We start from the raw sequence: 17428 nt of genomic DNA, 5'->3' as shown, positions 1-17428 counted from the left end.
CATTTTCAAATCAGTACTATATTAGCTGTAATACCAGCAGTTTAAAACGGACATCAGCAAATCATTATAAAGCATATAACATAATGTGTTTACATTAATACTTCACTATATTATTAATCAGTGTGTTTATATTAATACTTCACTATATCATTAATCAGTGTGACGTTTACTGGCATATGAAATACTGTAAGCACACTGATTAATAATATAGTGAAGTATTAATATAAACACACTGATTAATAATATAGTGAAGTATTAATGTAAACACACTGATTAATAATATAGTGAAGTATTAATGTAAACACACTGATTAATAATATAGTGAAGTATTATTGTAAACACACTGATTAATAATATAGTGAAGTATTAATGTAAACACACTGATTAATAATATAGTGAAGTATTAATGTATGCTAACTTATTTTACGTGAGAGTAATTTCCTGCAGCTATGTTACACACAGTAACTCGACTGTAACTGCACGGCTCCGTTTGGTGATATTAACGTAACATTACGACTCAACATGTTTAAATTTCTAGTGGGCCAGATAGTAGATCTGTATTTCTCATATAAATATTCTTCTGGGTCTCTAACGGGTTTTGTCGGCCTCAAAAAACTCTCGCCCTCCTCAGAGACCTGCGGCCCAAGATCCACAGGATCTTCCAAAAAGGTGACGCCATTTTCAAGGAGAATTGATTGGTCAGTAGGCGGGGCTTTTATAGACGCTGATCTCTTGTCTAGAACATAACCTGGTCCCAACCAGGTTAGCTTCTCAGCATGAGTTGCCATGGTGATCTAGCCAGATTAAAAGAGAACCACCTTCATGATACCAAACACCCAGGGTTAGAGCTGAAGTTACCTCAATAACCATCAAATCTAGCTCGGTAGTACAGGGCTCAGGACTCTTGAGGCTTATGGGGGTGTATGGTGGATCTGGTTCTGGTCCCTGCCCACTGGATCGATACTCTCGTAGGTGGAGTCTTCATCTGCAGCGACTGGAGGATAGTTGGCATAGAGCTGAGGAAACAAACCAACAAACGATCAGATATTAGACAGAGACGACCTGAGACAGCAGGAGAAAGGAAATAAAAACCTCTGGGTGCAACTGCTTTGTGCATGAAGGTGGAGACTAAAGCTGTCTGCTGAGATATATTTAGTACAAACTTTGAGGAAAGAAAGTGGATTATACCTCAGAAGTGGTTTGGGCTCTGTTGACAATTTCTTGTGAGAATAGTCACTACTTGAGTTCATCGTTACTGCTTCCATTTTCTGAGAACTCCAAAATCACTATATTCATTTGTATTTTCCTGTTTAATTTACCTGTTTATCTTCTAGAATTAAATCTGACTCAATCAGTCAAACAGTATCAAGATATGCCCGGTAAAAAAAGAAAAGTTGGATGAACTCAAAATTTCAAGGCAACAAACTTCGATAAAATTTTAAGTTGGACAATAAAACTAAATATTTTAAGTTTTGTTTTTGAGTTTGCTCAACTCTGAATTCAGATTTTTGTGAACTCAACTGTAAATTGTACTAACTTATAATTTTACATTGTAATAACTTTTAATCCTTACTTCTGCTAACTTCTGCAATGTGCTGAATTGGCACGATTGTAACGCCGCGATGAAATGTCAGCTAATGTTGCGACCACAATTTTGAGTTAGCATTGATACGCTAATGGCTACTCTTGTAGCTGTAACAAGCAGCGCCGCTAGCATCAGTTAGCCGCTAGCTTCAGTTAGCCGCTAGCATCAGTTAACCACTAGCATCAGTTAGCCGCTAGCTTTCGCTAATGACCAAATTTCACCGCTTTCCCTGCATTTCACAACAAAGAAATAAGAGTTAGCAGAACTATTGTCCCTTGTTGTGAACCCCAACTTAAAGATATAAGTAACAACAACTCACCAACTTGTTTTTGAGCAGACAACTGGCTTCCTTTGTTGTGCTAACTTACATTATTGCCCTAAATGTCAATCATTTATATTTCCAAGTTTTACCAACTGAAATCACTGTTTTAGGCCAAAAAACACAAGTTGTCTTTTTTGCAGTGTGTTTGCCATCATCAGAGGGACAACAGTAACAGTAGAGCTCAGTATAGAGAGTGTTTCACTAAAAACAATCTCTTAACAATCCTTTTGATTATCGTGCACAGGTTCATCTCAGGCAGCAGTGGGAATAAGAAAGGGTTAAAGAAAGTCACCTCCATGTTTGTGCTGACTGTTTTCCTCATACAGTCTATGGTTTTCCTGCTGGAGATCTTCCGAAAACAGATTATCATCAGTGCCAGCTGTGAGATGTTGAAGATGATGATGAAGGTGATGATGATGGCAACACTCACGACCACAATCATCCACAGATCTGTGTGAGCTTAAAAAGAGAAAAGTTCATTTTACAGACTCTTTGACTGCTCAAACCCAGGCCTCCCACGTGTTGCCACTTTTCACAGCTTAGATGAAGACCTTTGGCTCTTTCAAACACTGAAGGGTTAAAACTATGTGTATGTTTATGTTTAGAAATGGTGGAGAGTAAAATTGGACGTGACATGAACATCACAACGTGGCCGTCTGATCCCAACCAGCTCACATCCAAATAAATGATCAACAAATGTTGTATTAAAAAAATAAAGACAGAGACAAAGACACTGGCATTTGGTCTTTTCTTAGCATTATTATCATAATTAATATTATTATTATCATTATTAATATTATTATTGTTATTAGGGCCTCGGGGCAATCGCACCAATCATGCCAATCGCACCAATCGTAGTGCCCGGGACTCCATTTAAACTTTAAACAGTAGACACAAGTTGCACGCACACACAGGTAACTTCATGTGATTTTAATTACACACACACACACACACACACACACACAGGTAACTTTATGCGATTTTCGCCACACACACACACACACACACATTTTGAGGTTAAAGGGCATAGTTTGAAATCTCTGAAGAATATCATCATAGTGTACATACACCGGCAGTAGCCCCCGTGGCCCTTTCAGAATTTCCCCAGGGGAAATTTTCTAGTTATTATTATTATTTCCTGGTTTGAAAGAGACAATTGGCCATTGTCAGGAATTAACAGGCACCCTGCAGCCAATCAGAGTCAGTTGTTCACCCAGACCATGGTACAAACATATTATTCATGTACCTCCTGTTGTCTCAGTGGGTGGAGTTGTGGAGCTTCCTGAACTGGAGTCTAAACTCTGTGTTGTTGTAGAAGTGGTCGGAGCTGTGAACAACAGAAACAAATCAAGTCCTGATGAGAGGAAGGCCTGATAGTGGCAGCCTGTTACAGCAGCTCCATGTATTTCTGTAGTTTTTTGTGTTTTTACTACGTTTGTTGTGTGTTTTTTATATTTATTTTTGCACTGTCCTGCGCATCTCCGCAACGCACAACAGCGGGGTGCTTTTTGGAACTTTTTGGACACTTTATACAACTTTTAATCGCACTTTAGTCTCTCCGGATCACTGGAAGCAATGCCGACACCACTCGTCAGCGTTGTTTACACCCGCGACCAGCTGATGGCCCTGAGGCACAACACGGCCGGAGAGACTTACAGACACACCATACCGGAGGAGCTTAAGAGGTTATGGCGAGGCTGCAGAGCGGGGGTTAAACACAGGATGGGGAAGAGGAAGTTTAAGCCCTATATCCCTGCAGTCATCACTGGAAACGTGAGAAGTTTGGCAAATAAAGTGGACGAACTGGAAGCACTCGCCGGGACACAGAGGGAGTACAGGGAGTCCAGTATCATGTGTTTCACGGAAACGTGGCTGCACGACCTGATACCGGACTCAAACGTCACCATTCCCGGCTTCCAGACGGTGCGAGCCGACAGAGACACCGCCGCGACCGGTAAGAAGAAAGGAGGGGGGCTTGCCGTGCTCGTTAACAACAGGTGGTGTCACCCCGGGCACGTCACGGTTAAAGAGCGGGTCTGCAGCCCGGACATCGAGCTCATCGCCGTCGGACTTCGTCCATATTATTTGCCGAGGGAGTTTTCCAGTGTCATCGCCATCACTGTCTACATTCCTCCGTCTCGAAACGCAGAAGCAGCTTGTGACATCATCCACACTGTGACTGCAGGACTACAGACACAACAACCTGGAGCCTTCATGTTCATTACAGGTGACTTCAACCATGTGTCTCTCTCATCCACTCTCCCAACCTTCTTCCAGTTTGTTAAATGTGCCACCCGGGAAAATAAGACTTTGGACCTGCTGTACGCAAATGTTAAGGATGCGTACAGCTCCACCGCCCTGCCACTGCTTGGCAGGTGTTAAAATAATTTGAATATTATACTTGAAATGAAATGTTACTGTCTTCCTCTCTTTTTCCTCTTTGTGATTTTTCTCCCAACAGTCATCACAGGTCACTATGCATGCGTAATTCACTAAACCTTGAGTGTAATAAATATCTCTGTGCATTTATATTAAGTCAGACAATATGATTTGATACAATGATTATGTTTGTGTGTTAATTTTGGTTTAGAAACTTTGACTACATATATTTTATTGTCTGGTTCATATTTTTTAGACTTTTACAATCTATGTGACACAGTGAAATTCCTTTGACTCTGTAGACATAATATCTTTGTGAGACAATAACAAGACAGAATGTTTTTTGTTGAATGTCCTGGAGAAGAGGCCAGGATGGCCTTGTCCGGGGCAGCAAGATCGTATGCCCAGCTGGCATTGACGTGCCGTTGTATTAATTAAAACTGGCGAATCAGCGATCAAGAGGGCGGGACTTCTGGAGGAAATCGACCAGCATGTTTTGTAAACAATTGTAAGGTTATTTTAATGGGTTCCAGGGAGAGAGTCGGGGTTCAGACTTCACAAACTGAAACACGTCTGTTTGTATTCGGGGACATGAGTTTTGAACCCGGAGAATCTCTGTAAAGTGCACATTTTTTGACGTATTGTAATAAAACTTTTGTTAAACTGAGAAACTTGGACGTCTCAAGCTCTTCATTTCCCCATCAACGAATGCGCAGAAAAATGGTGAGGTTTTTTCTGGTGGTGACAAGCTGTTACCCAAACAACAAACCGTGGGTAACCAGCGACCTGAAGGCTCTTCTTAACAAGAAGAAGAGGGCTTTTAGATCACGGGACAGTGCAGAACTTAAACGTGTACAAAGGGAGCTCAAACGCAGCATCAGGGAGAGGACAAATACAGACGGAAACTGGAGCACAAACTGGAAGACAACAACACCAGGGACGTCTGGAGTGGGATGAGAGAGATCACTGGCTTCCAGAGGAGAGGTAGGTTCAACTCCAAGCACCCCACCCCCGGCAGCCCCTCTACTGCTTCTCTGAACAACAACCTCCCACCTCCCCCCATCACCCCCTGCCCCACATCACCCCCGTCACCTCCGCCCACCCCCCCCACTGACTTTGACCACAGACCTTTTCACACCTCCAGTCCCCAGGACATCCACACATCCCCCACAGCCCCCCACCACCTCCAGCAGCAGACACCTCTCTACACCATCACCATCGACACCCCCCACCCCCCAGTCTGGACTACACATCACATCCAGCCAGGTGAGGAGAGAGCTGGAGAGGCTCAAGCAGAGGAAAGCTGCTGGACCGGACCGCAACAGCCCTCATGTGTTGAAGGCGTGTTCCAGCCAGCTCTGTGGAGTTCTCCAGCACCTCTTCAACCTGAACCTTCACCTTCAGAGAGTGCCAGTGCTCTGGAAAACATCCTGCCTGGTCCCAGTGCCCAAAAAAGGACGTCCTGCTGCACTGGAGGACTACAGGCCAGTAGCACTAACCTCTCACATCATGAAGGTCATGGAGAGACTGGTCCTGGCACACCTCAGACAGCTGGTGTGCCCACTACAAGACCCCCTGCAGTTTGCATATCAGCCCCGTGTTGGGGTTGATGATGCAATCATCTACCTGCTGCAGAGGGCTCACTCCTCCCTGGACAGACCCAACACCTCAGTCCGAATCATGTTCTTTGACTTCTCCAGCGCCTTCAACACCATCCAGCCCAGACTGCTGAAGGCCAAACTGGAGAACACACAGGTGGGTGCTCCCCTCATCACTTGGGTCGATGACTATCTGATGAGCAGGCAGCAGTTTGTGAGATTACAGAACTGTGTGTCTGATCGTCTGATCAGTAACATCGGCGCCCCCCAGGGGACTGTACTGTCCCCCTTCCTCTTCACCACATACACTGCTGACTTTCAGTACTGCACTGAGTCGTGTCATCTGCAGAAGTTCTCTGATGACACGGCCATTGTGGGGTGTGTTGAGGGCGGAGGGGAGGCTGAGTACAGGGACCTGGTGGACCGCTTTGTGAAGTGGTGTGGGGAGAACCACCTGCAGCTGAACGTGAGGAAGACGAAGGAGATGGTGTTGGACTTCAGGAGGAATAAGCCCCTGCCCTCTCCTGTCAGCATCGGTGGGACGGATGTGGAGATGGTACCCTCATACAAGTACCTGGGTGTCACTCTGGACAATAAACTGGACTGGTCCACCAACACTGAGGCCGTCTACAAGAAGGGCCTGAGCCGGCTTTACTTCCTGAGGAGGCTCAGGTCCTTCAATGTCTGCAACAAAATGCTGCAGATGTTCTATCAGTCTGTTGTGGCGAGCACCATCTTCTTTGCTGTGGTGTCCTGGGGGGGGGGCAAGCTAAAGAGCAGCTTCAGCCACAGACTCATTCAACCCCGCTGCTCCAAGGAACGATACAGGAAGTCGTTCCTTCCTTCTGCAATAAGACTATACAATTCATCTACCTCTGCCAGAACCAACATTACTGAAATGCACTAAATCTTTGCACTAAATCTACGCACGACACTTTGCTATGTTATTAATATTATTACTATTATTATTATTATATATACTGTTGCTGCCATTATTACTATTATTACTATATACTGTAATATACTACTATTATTATTATACTGGCCTTACCAGCCTTATTTATTATTAATATTATTATTACTATTATTATTATATATTATATATCATATTATTTTACTTATAATTACTTTATTTATATTTTTCATTTTATTTCTATATTGTTTATTATCTATTATTACATATTATATTATATATAATATATACTGTACTATTATTATTATTATTATTATATACCGTCTAGTCACTATAGCTTTGTTGCCATCATATCACCAGTATAATTACCTTCATCGTGTCAACCATCCTACCAACCGATGGTCTTTTTTTAACTTCTTAAGTGTCCTTGTTCTATTCTGTGTTTTTTTCTATTGTTGTTTTTATTTATGCTACCTAAGTATTTTATTCAATTGTATTTTATTGTATTTGAATACCGAACTGCTGTGACAACCGAATTTCCCTTCGGGGATGAATAAAGTAATCTATCTCTCTATCTATCTATCTATCTATGACCATGGATCAGTATTAAAACATCAGCAACTGTCAGTGAAAAAAAAAACTTTCTTCAAATAAACATTTTTATTCTCATTAGTTAGGGCCACGGGGCAATAGCACCAGCACTGTGGGACTATTCTACTGTGGATTATTTCTTCTTCCTCTTCCAGACGCAATTTCGTCCCGCTACTCGTCCTACAACTTGAAGAGTTGCAGTGGTAGTTTTTTATTCGCTACACACACACACAAATGCGCGTGTAAGCGTGCACACTCCTCCAGATACACATTTCACACACTCTCACACACACACACACACACATTTTGAGGTTAAAGGGCATAGTTTAAAATCTCTGAAGAATCTCATCATAGTGTAAACACACCGGCAGTAGCCCCCATGGCCCTTTCAGAATTTCCCCAGAGGAAATTTTCTAGTTATTATTATTATTTCCTGGTTTGAAAGAGACAATTGGCCAATGTCAGGAATTAACAGGCACCCTGCAACCAATCAGAGTCAGTTGTTCACCCAGACCATGGTACAAACATATATTATTATTATATATATATATATATATATGTATATATTACCTCCTGTTGTCTCCTGTGTTGTTGTAGAAGTGGTCGGAGCTGTGAACAACAGAAACAAATCAAGTCGTGATGAGAGGAAGGAGATACTCTGTGTGCTATGCTTCTCTATACTATGACCATGAATCAGTATTAAAACATCAACAACTGTCAGTGAAACACACACACACACACACACACACATTTTGAGGTTAAAGGGCATAGTTTGAAATCTCTGAAGAATCTCATCATAGTGTAAACACACCGGCAGTAGCCCCTGTGACCCTTTCGGAATTTCCCCTGAGGAAATTTTCTAGTTATTATTATTATTTCCTGGTTTGAAAGAGACAATTGGCCAATGTCAGGAATTAACAGGCACCCTGCAGCCAATCAAAGTCAGTTGTTCACCCAGACCATGGTACAAACATATATTATATATATATATATATATATATATATATATATATATATATATATATATATATATATATTACCTCCTGTTGTCTCCTGTGTTGTTGTAGAAGTGGTCGGAGCTGTGAACAACAGAAACAAATCAAGTCCTGATGAGAGGAAGGAGATACTCTGTGTGCTATGCTTCTCTATACTATGACCATGAATCAGTATTAAAACATCAACAACTGTCAGTGAAAAAAAAAAATTCTTCAAATAAACATTTTCATTCTCATTAGTTAGGGCCACGGGGCAATAGCACCAGCACTGGTCCCATACAGCAATAGCTGTATGGGACCAGTGGGACTATTATACTGTGGATTTTTTCTTCTTCCTCTTCTGGACGCAATTTCGTCCCGCTACTAGTCCTACAACTTGAAGAGTTGCAGTGGTAGTTTTTTATTTGCTACACACACACACACAAATGCGCTCGTAAGCGTGCACACTCCTCCAGATACACATTTCACACACTCACTCACACACACACACACACACACATTTTGAGGTTAAAGGGCATAGTTTGAAATCTCTGAAGAATCTCATCATAGTGTAAACACACCGGCAGTAGCCCCCGTGACCCTTTCAGAATTTCCCCTGAGGAAATTTTCTAGTTATTATTATTATTTCCTGGTTTGAAAGAGACAATTGGCCAATGTCAGGAATTAACAGGCACCCTGCAGCCAATCAAAGTCAGTTGTTCACCCAGACCATGGTACAAACATATATTATATATATTACCTCCTGTTGTCTCCTGTGTTGTTGTCTCAGTGGTCGGAGCTGTGAACAACAGAAACAAATCAAGTCCTGATGAGAGGAAGGAGATACTCTGTGTGCTATGCTTCTCTATACTATGACCATGAATCAGTATTAAAACATCAGCAACTGTCAGTGAAAAGACAAACTTTCTTCAAATAAACATTTTTATTCTCATTAGTTAGGGCCACGGGGCAATAGCACCAGCACTGGTCCCATACAGCAATAGCTGTATGGGACCAGTGGGACTATTATACTGTGGATTTCTTCTTCTTCCTCTTCCGGACGCAATTTCGTCCCGCTACTAGTCCTACAACTTGAAGAGGTGCAGTGGTAGTTTTTTATTCGCTACACACACACACACAAATGCGCGCGTAAGCGTGCACACTCCTCCAGATACACATTTCACTCACTCACTCACTCACACACACACACACACACACACACACACACACACACATTTTGAGGTTAAAGGGCATAGTTTGAAATCTCTGAAGAATCTCATCATAGTGTAAACACACCGGCAGTAGCCCCCGTGGCCCTTTCAGAATTTCCCCAGAGGAAATTTTCTAGTTATTATTATTATTTCCTGGTTTGAAAGAGACAATTGGCCAATGTCAGGAATTAACAGGCACCCTGCAGCCAATCAAAGTCAGTTGTTCACCCAGACCATGGTACAAACATATATATATATATATATATATATACATATATATATATATATATATATATACATATATATATATATATATATTACCTCCTGTTGTCTCCTGTGTTGTTGTAGAAGTGGTCGGAGCTGTGAACAACAGAAACAAATCAAGTCCTGATGAGAGGAAGGAGATACTCTGTGTGCTATGCTTCTCTATACTATGACCATGAATCAGTATTAAAACATCAGCAACTGTCAGTGAAAAAAAAAAATTCTTCAAATAAACATTTTCATTCTCATTAGTTAGGGCCACGGGGCAATAGCACCAGCACTGGTCCCATACAGCAATAGCTGTATGGGACCAGTGGGACTATTATACTGTGGATTTTTTCTTCTTCCTCTTCTGGACGCAATTTCGTCCCGCTACTAGTCCTACAACTTGAAGAGTTGCAGTGGTAGTTTTTTATTTGCTACACACACACACACACACACAAATGCGCTCGTAAGCGTGCACACTCCTCCAGATACACATTTCACACACTCACTCACACACACACACACACACACATTTTGAGGTTAAAGGGCATAGTTTGAAATCTCTGAAGAATCTCATCATAGTATAAACACACCGGCAGTAGCCCCCGTGACCCTTTCAGAATTTCCCCTGAGGAAATTTTCTAGTTATTATTATTATTTCCTGGTTTGAAAGAGACAATCGGCCAATGTCAGGAATTAACAGGCACCCTGCAGCCAATCAGAGTCAGTTGTTCACCCAGACCATGGTACAAACATATATTATATATATATATATATATATATATATTACCTCCTGTTGTCTCCTGTGTTGTTGTAGAAGTGGTCGGAGCTGTGAACAACAGAAACAAATCAAGTCCTGATGAGAGGAAGGAGATACTCTGTGTGCTATGCTTCTCTATACTATGACCATGAATCAGTATTAAAACATCAGCAACTGTCAGTGAAAAGACAAACTTTCTTCAAATAAACATTTTTATTCTCATTAGTTAGGGCCACGGGGCAAAAGCACCAGCACTGGTCCCATACAGCAATAGCTGTAGGGACCAGTGGGACTATTATACTGTGGATTTTTTCTTCTTCCTCTAACTTAAAGGGCATAGTTTAAAATCTCTGAAGAATCTCATCATATGCCATTGTCTAAGGAGAGCCACTGCCCCCTGACACCCCTATTCGACTGTCTATGTGATGTCAAGGCTTGGTTAGCCCAGAATTTTTAAAAACTCAACGGGGAAAAAACGGAGGTTATGATGTTTGGCAGTGCCCTCATCGACCTGGGACCCCTCACAGAGTATGCACGTCTTAAAGTCACCAGCCTTGGCATCACCATAGACAGCGATTTTAAATTTGATAAACAGATTAATAGTGTTTTAAAATCTTGTTTTTATCATCTTCGTCTTTTATCAAAAGTGAAACCGTTTTTATCTTTTAACCTCTTTGAACAGATCGTGCACGCTTTTATTTCAAGTGGACTGGACTACTGCAATGCTCTGTACTCAGGCATCAGCCACAAAGCTTCTCCGTGGCACGACTTTTAACAGGGGCCAAAAAGCGGGAACACATTACCCCGATCCTTGCGTCTTTGCACTGGCTTCCTGTTCATTTTTGGATTGATTTTAAGATTTTATTGTTTGTTTTTAAAGCTTTGAATGGACTGGCCCCACAGTACATCAAGGACCTCATCCAAATTTATACTCCAGCACGTGAATTGAGGTCCGAGGGCCAGCTCCAGCTCGTGGTCCCTAGAGCAAGACTTAAAACAAGGGGGGACAGGGCTTTCTCTGTGGTGGGCCCCAGACTCTGGAACGCCCTCCCCCTCCATGTCCGAACAGCCCCCACAGTGGAATGTTTTAAGTCTCGTCTCAAGACCCATTTTTATTCCTTGGTTTTTTAACACTGCGTGAGTTTTGTGGTCCTCTGTGTCTTTTATTTCTTTTACTACTTTTAACTACGTCTTTTATTTTATTTTACTATGTTTATCTGTTTGATTGTATTGTTTTATTTATGGCATCATTTTAGATTTCTACACTTATTGTTTATTGCTGATTGGTATATGGAATTGTTTGTTTTATTGTTGATTTTATGTACAGCACTTTGGAGACGTTTGTGTTGTTTAAATGTGCTATACAAATAAAGGGGGATTGGATTGGATTGGATCTGCAGTTGGTCACACTGCACATTAACACCAGCATCCTGAGTGTTCACATTTATTGTCCAGAAATGTTTTTTATTTTCTCTTTGATGCTAAAGTAAACCTAAATCTAATATAAATACTGTTTGAATCAGGGGTTACCACTCACCTGGACTGGAGCAGATGAATGGATACTTCAGGTCACAGTTCCTATCCCTCCATCTTCCAGAGGAGCTGAAATCTACTGCTGCACAATCCTCCTTCCTCCCCCAGTTGTTATCAGGTTGCCCTGACAGCCAGTGTCTGAACGAGGAGCTGCTTCCATCGGACCACTTCCAGGAGACTCTGAAAAGGCCGAACCAGACATATCTTCCTGCTGGAACCAGCTCCTGGACCTTCTGGTTCTCTGCCTGGTTTCTCACACTGGCCAGGTCTGTGTGTTGTTCTCTACAGTAGCTCTGGGCCCTGGTCCAGGTCATGGAGTGAGTGAGGACAAATGTCACATCCTGCCCTGAAAATAGATACAGAGGCACCATAACACACAACACAGATGCAAACTTTATATCTGAGTTTTTCTGCGTTTGAATATTTTTCTCAGCAGTTTGATGTTTCTTAACCCTTTGATGTACAACATGTATCTAAAGTGACCCGACAGAGTTTTTATGTTCTATATCTTTGCAATAAATTATTTTCATTATGCAGTATTTCAGGTTTTCCTCAATTAGTTTGTTTTTGATCATCATACATCCTAATTTTATGTTTTCCTTTATTCATTTTTTAGTAAAATCCCTAAAACAGGGACACTGGAACACATCCTGAGCAGCTTCTCCAAGGTGCTGGGGGAGGGCCGGTATCGTTGGAGGCACGACCAGTTCCTCAAAACCATCGCTGAAGCAATCAGCAAGGGGATCAAGGGAAGCCGATACACCCAAGCCACAGCCAAGGCCATCCGCTTTGTCAGCGAAGGACAAAGGCCGGAAAGAACACCACAGAACGGCTCTACGGGTTTGCTCTCCATGGCCCGAGACTGGGTGATGACAGTAGACCTGGAGAAGCAGCTGAAAATTCCACCACACATCACCCAGTCCAGATTGAGACCAGACATCATCTTGGCCTCAGAGGCCACAAAGCAACTCTTATTGCTGGAGCTGACGGTTCCCTGGGAGGAGAGGATGGAGGAGGCCCAGGCAAGAAAGAGGGAGAAGTACCAGGAGCTGGTGGAGGATTGCCGGAGGAACGGGTGGAAGACCAGGTGTATGCCAGTGGAGGTGGGCTGCCGGGGGTTTGCCAGCCACTCCCTGAGCAAAGCCTACGGCACACTAGGCATAACAGGTGTCAACCGTAGAAGGGCCATAGGCAACAATGTGGAGGCAGCAGAAAAAGCCTCCAGATGGCTCTGGTTAAAAAGGGGAGAGCAGTGGTTGTAGTGGGTGTAGCATGCCACTTGGACACAGGCCGAGATTTGACAAAATTTGTCAAAAATGACCCATATCTATTTTTTAGCTCAGTAGCTTGCTAAGCTAACTACTTAGCTAACTTCTTGGCTAAGTATTTAGCTAAGTAGCTTGCTAAGCTAACTACTTAGCTAACTTCTTGGCTAAGTAGCTTGCTAAGCTAACTACTTAGCTAACTTCTTGGCTAAGTATTAAGCTAAGTAGCTTGCTAAGCTAACCACTTAGCTAACTTCTTGGCTAAGTATTTAGCTAAGTAGCTTGCTAAGCTAACTACTTAGCTAACTTCTTGGCTAAGTAGCTTGCTAAGCTAACTACTTAGCTAACTTCTTGGCTAAGTATTTAGCTAAGTAGCTTGCTAAGCTAACTTCTTAGCTAACTTCTTGGCTAAGTATTTAGCTAAGTAGCTTGCTAAGCTAACTTCTTAGCTAACTTCTTGGCTAAGTAGCTTGATAAGCTAACTACTTAGCTAACTTCTTGGGTAAGTATTTAGCTAAGTAGCTTGCTAAGCTAACTACTTAGCTAACTTCTTAGCAGCTTGTTGTGTTGTGCATTAGAAGGGTTAATGAATGTGAGCATGAAGCTGAAGTCACCATGGAGCTGTGTGCATATCAACTCCTTTTCTTGCAGCCCTGTTGACTGAGACAGTGACGTGGGATAAAGCTGTTAATGATGGAGCTCTTTATAGAAACAGAGAAATGAAGGCAGGACTCACGTCCATCTGCTTTAAATGAGCTTCATGTAACTGGAGACAGAGAGGCAAAGAGCAGCAGAGAAGGGGAGAGGTCAACAAGCTCAACTGGTCTGTTTTACCTTCACTCATCAATATTCTCACCTCTCACATCACAGCACACCGCCTGATTGTTGGCTTTGCATCCAAGATCGTACCATCGTCCTTCCTCATTCATCACTGTGCAGTATTCAGCACTGCGGTAATTGTCTGGTTCTCCAGTAGCCCATCGTCTGAACTCCTCCTCTCCTGGTCTGTAGAAGCTTGTGTTTGACAGTGACCACCTCCAGCTGTTCACGTCATCGTACAGTCCGATCCAGGCGACCTGAAACACATATTTGCATTAATATTAATATTCATGTGTCCATATGAACAGTGAAACAGGTTTTGCTTCCTGTAATAATTGCTGCTGTTTATACTGGACATTAAGAGATCTCTTATAATACACGTTCAATGGGGAACTAAATCCTTCGTCCTCCTTCAGTGTAAAAAACATTTAAAAGTTTCTCTGAAGTTTCACGTCTCAGACTGTAAAACTTTAAACCCACGTGTCACTGACATGATGTCAGAAAGGAGAGAAAGAGGAAAGTGAACTCACAGAGGAAACTCCTGCTGTTTCTGCCGTTCTGTTCAGGATTTCCACATCCTCCATGCTGTCCACAGTGGCCAGGTCTGTGTAATTCTCTCTGCAGTAACGCTGTGCTTCAGTAAAAGTCTTCTTTTCATTAATGACATGATACTGACGTCCAGCACACAGGCCTGTAGAGACACACATGCAGACTGATCACATTCATGCTATAAATAACTTTTTATACATCTTCACTTTGTAACTTTACAGTTTAATGGATTCAGACGCGTCGTTGTGTTTGTAGTCAAATCTGGAATGTAACAAAGTACATTTACTCAAGTACTGCACACAAGGACAATTTAGACTATTTCTGTTTGATGACACATTATACCTGCTATCATATAATATAATCATATATAATATAATGCAATAATATTTAATACAACAATATATAACAGTGGTTGGTGTGCCGTGAGATTTTGTGACAACCACACACTATTAATGCAGTATACAACAATATTAAGTAACTTTAATATGAAAAATAAAATAAAAATGTTTGAGATGGAATCTACTTATTTTGATCACATTAAATATAATCTTTATGTGTATGTAATTCTAAATCAAGAGAATTTTGAATGAATCCAACACAATAGAATTAGTCCGTTTTTAATTGACAGGCACTTCCTGTTAAGTTGTTATTAACTCAACTTGTAACGTAGTTAGATTTAATTAATAATATTGCGTGCAATCTGTTCCTCATTTTATTGAGTAGCTATTCTTATCTTTTTTTTACAGACTAGTTTACCAAGTCGCTGCTGGCTGTCTTCCAGTCCGTGTCTGTGCACGGACTGGAAGACAGCCAGCGGCGACTTGGCGCATGCGCAATTCATTTTCAGCCTGGACGCTGAGGTGTCAACATGTCCTGCTGCTCCTCAACAAGTCAGAACGAGTCTCCTAAAGTCTCCAACAACACCAGAAAAAGTCTCTAGCTTTGTCTCAAGTCGCTTTTTTGAACAAGAGTCTAATCTAGTCAAAGTCTATTTATTTATAGAGCACATTTAAAAACAGCCTCACTTGACCAAAGTGCTGCACAGTTACTAAAATAGAATAAAATCATACACAAATATAGTAATAAATAAAAACAATGAAAACAATAAAATACTAAAAACAGTAAAACAATAAAATAGTAATAAAAACTCAGTCCAAAAACAGAGTTAGAGATAGAAAAGAAAAATAAAAGGGTAAAAAAGTTTTTAAAAAACAGAGCAAACAGAATCCACCACAGAATTTAAAACTGTAAAAATATTATGCCTTAAATAAAAATCATCCTCAACAATAATTCCCTTCATATTCACAATCATGTAAGCAAACATATTAAAATATGCACTGATGAGGATCAGTGTCTCTGATGGATTAGAGGCATTAGAATGTGCAGTGGACACCAGATTTGGGCATTTACGGTAAAAATGTTGTCCGGTGGAAAGCCCTGATTATTATATAGTTGAATATAATTATTATATTAATATATAATATAATATATTTTAATATAATATAACTGCACAACATCTCACACTGAAAGATTTTTCTTTTTACTTATTCTGCATTAAGAAACAGGTCAAATTCATACAACACAACACATTTTCATCTTTTAAACCTTTTTGGCTTGTGACCTCTTCCAAAGAATCTGCATGTACAATAATAAATCATATATTGTATAACAAAGTGTTTTGCCTGAGGGCTCTGCACGGCAACAAAAAATCAACTTCAATAAAAATGAAGTGATTTTTAATTAGTGCAGGTATCAAGTGAAGCCCAGCAGTGAAAAAGTGAGCACATTTGAACTGATTTCTCTCTAATAGATTTCTCAGAACAATTGGAGATGTGACTGATTCCTGCTTTTTAAAAAGGAGATCAGCTCAGTTTTAGCCTCTACATCAGTTATAATGTAACTGAAGGGCATCATAAAAGAGTTTTGATACATCAATGTAGTGTGAATCTAAAAGAAGAGAAATACTTACCTGTTGCAGCTATGAGGAGCAGAAAGACCACCAGCATCTTGTTGTCTCTCTGGCTTCATGAGAGGATGACCCTTCAGACTGGCTGCTGCTGCTGGAATTAACGGACAATGAACAAAAGCTCAGTGTTATACCAACATCATGTCACACTCACACACACAGCAATCCTTTGCATATTCGGGAAACAACAGGTATATTTCCATAAATAATATGATCCCTTTGTTTTCACAGACTACAGATGACAACCTGTGGCCCAAAGGCTTCAGCGGCTCTGGGGAGAGAGACAGGGAGGGAGGGAGGAAAGGTTTCCTCATTTAAATTAATTTGGGTATACTTGCTGATAATATGACACATAAAGATTAATGTTCTTTCCTGAGAATTTAGCTTTTAATAAGAATAACAATGATAAGAGTTTCATTATAAATTACTTTATTAACCCATTTAGGCCTAAAACGCCTGTAAAAACTGCCTGTAAAACCTCTGGGCGATTTTGAAAGAACCCCCTAAAACCTGAAGTTTTTCTGGAAATTCAACAGAAGATTTTTCAGCCTCTGTAGCAGATAGAAATGAAATTCAAACAGTATTTGAGAGCTTATACCTGTGGCTTTCATGAGAAGTTTATTTATCCAAACCATCAATAAAGGTTTTTTTTTTTAATTCAACAAACTCAGCAAATGTTACATTTGACTGAATAAAAATCCTATGCATAATACT

General features: G+C 41.0%; 1 protein-coding gene across 2 annotated transcripts in view; it reads right to left on the bottom strand.

Moving 5' to 3' along the window:
* Positions 1-363: 363 nt before the first annotated feature.
* The window catches only part of LOC131972338 (macrophage mannose receptor 1-like), a 24223-nt gene continuing 7158 nt past the window's right edge, over positions 364-17428 (bottom strand). Inside the window, exons 2-10 of one of the 2 annotated variants that reach the window (XM_059334157.1) lie at positions 16718-16808; positions 14730-14890; positions 14237-14456; positions 12120-12461; positions 8429-8467; positions 7959-7997; positions 3154-3234; positions 2200-2366; positions 364-1016 (exon numbers count right to left, since the gene is read on the bottom strand). In XM_059334157.1, coding sequence (XP_059190140.1) covers positions 912-1016; positions 2200-2366; positions 3154-3234; positions 7959-7997; positions 8429-8467; positions 12120-12461; positions 14237-14456; positions 14730-14890; positions 16718-16754 — 1191 coding nt within the window. In that variant the 5' untranslated portion in view covers positions 16755-16808 and the 3' untranslated portion in view covers positions 364-911. Of the gene's footprint in view, positions 1017-1554; positions 2367-3153; positions 3235-7958; positions 7998-8428; positions 8468-12119; positions 12462-14236; positions 14457-14729; positions 14891-16717; positions 16809-17428 lie in introns of those variants that run through there. The other variant, XM_059334156.1, reaches the window with a different exon arrangement.

The sequence above is a fragment of the Centropristis striata genome, chromosome 5, assembly GCF_030273125.1.
Source record: "Centropristis striata isolate RG_2023a ecotype Rhode Island chromosome 5, C.striata_1.0, whole genome shotgun sequence".
NCBI classification, from domain to species: Eukaryota; Metazoa; Chordata; class Actinopteri; order Perciformes; family Serranidae; genus Centropristis; species Centropristis striata.
The sequence above is the reverse complement of the archived record's forward strand: the minus strand, read 5'-3'. Positions and strand labels throughout refer to the sequence as shown.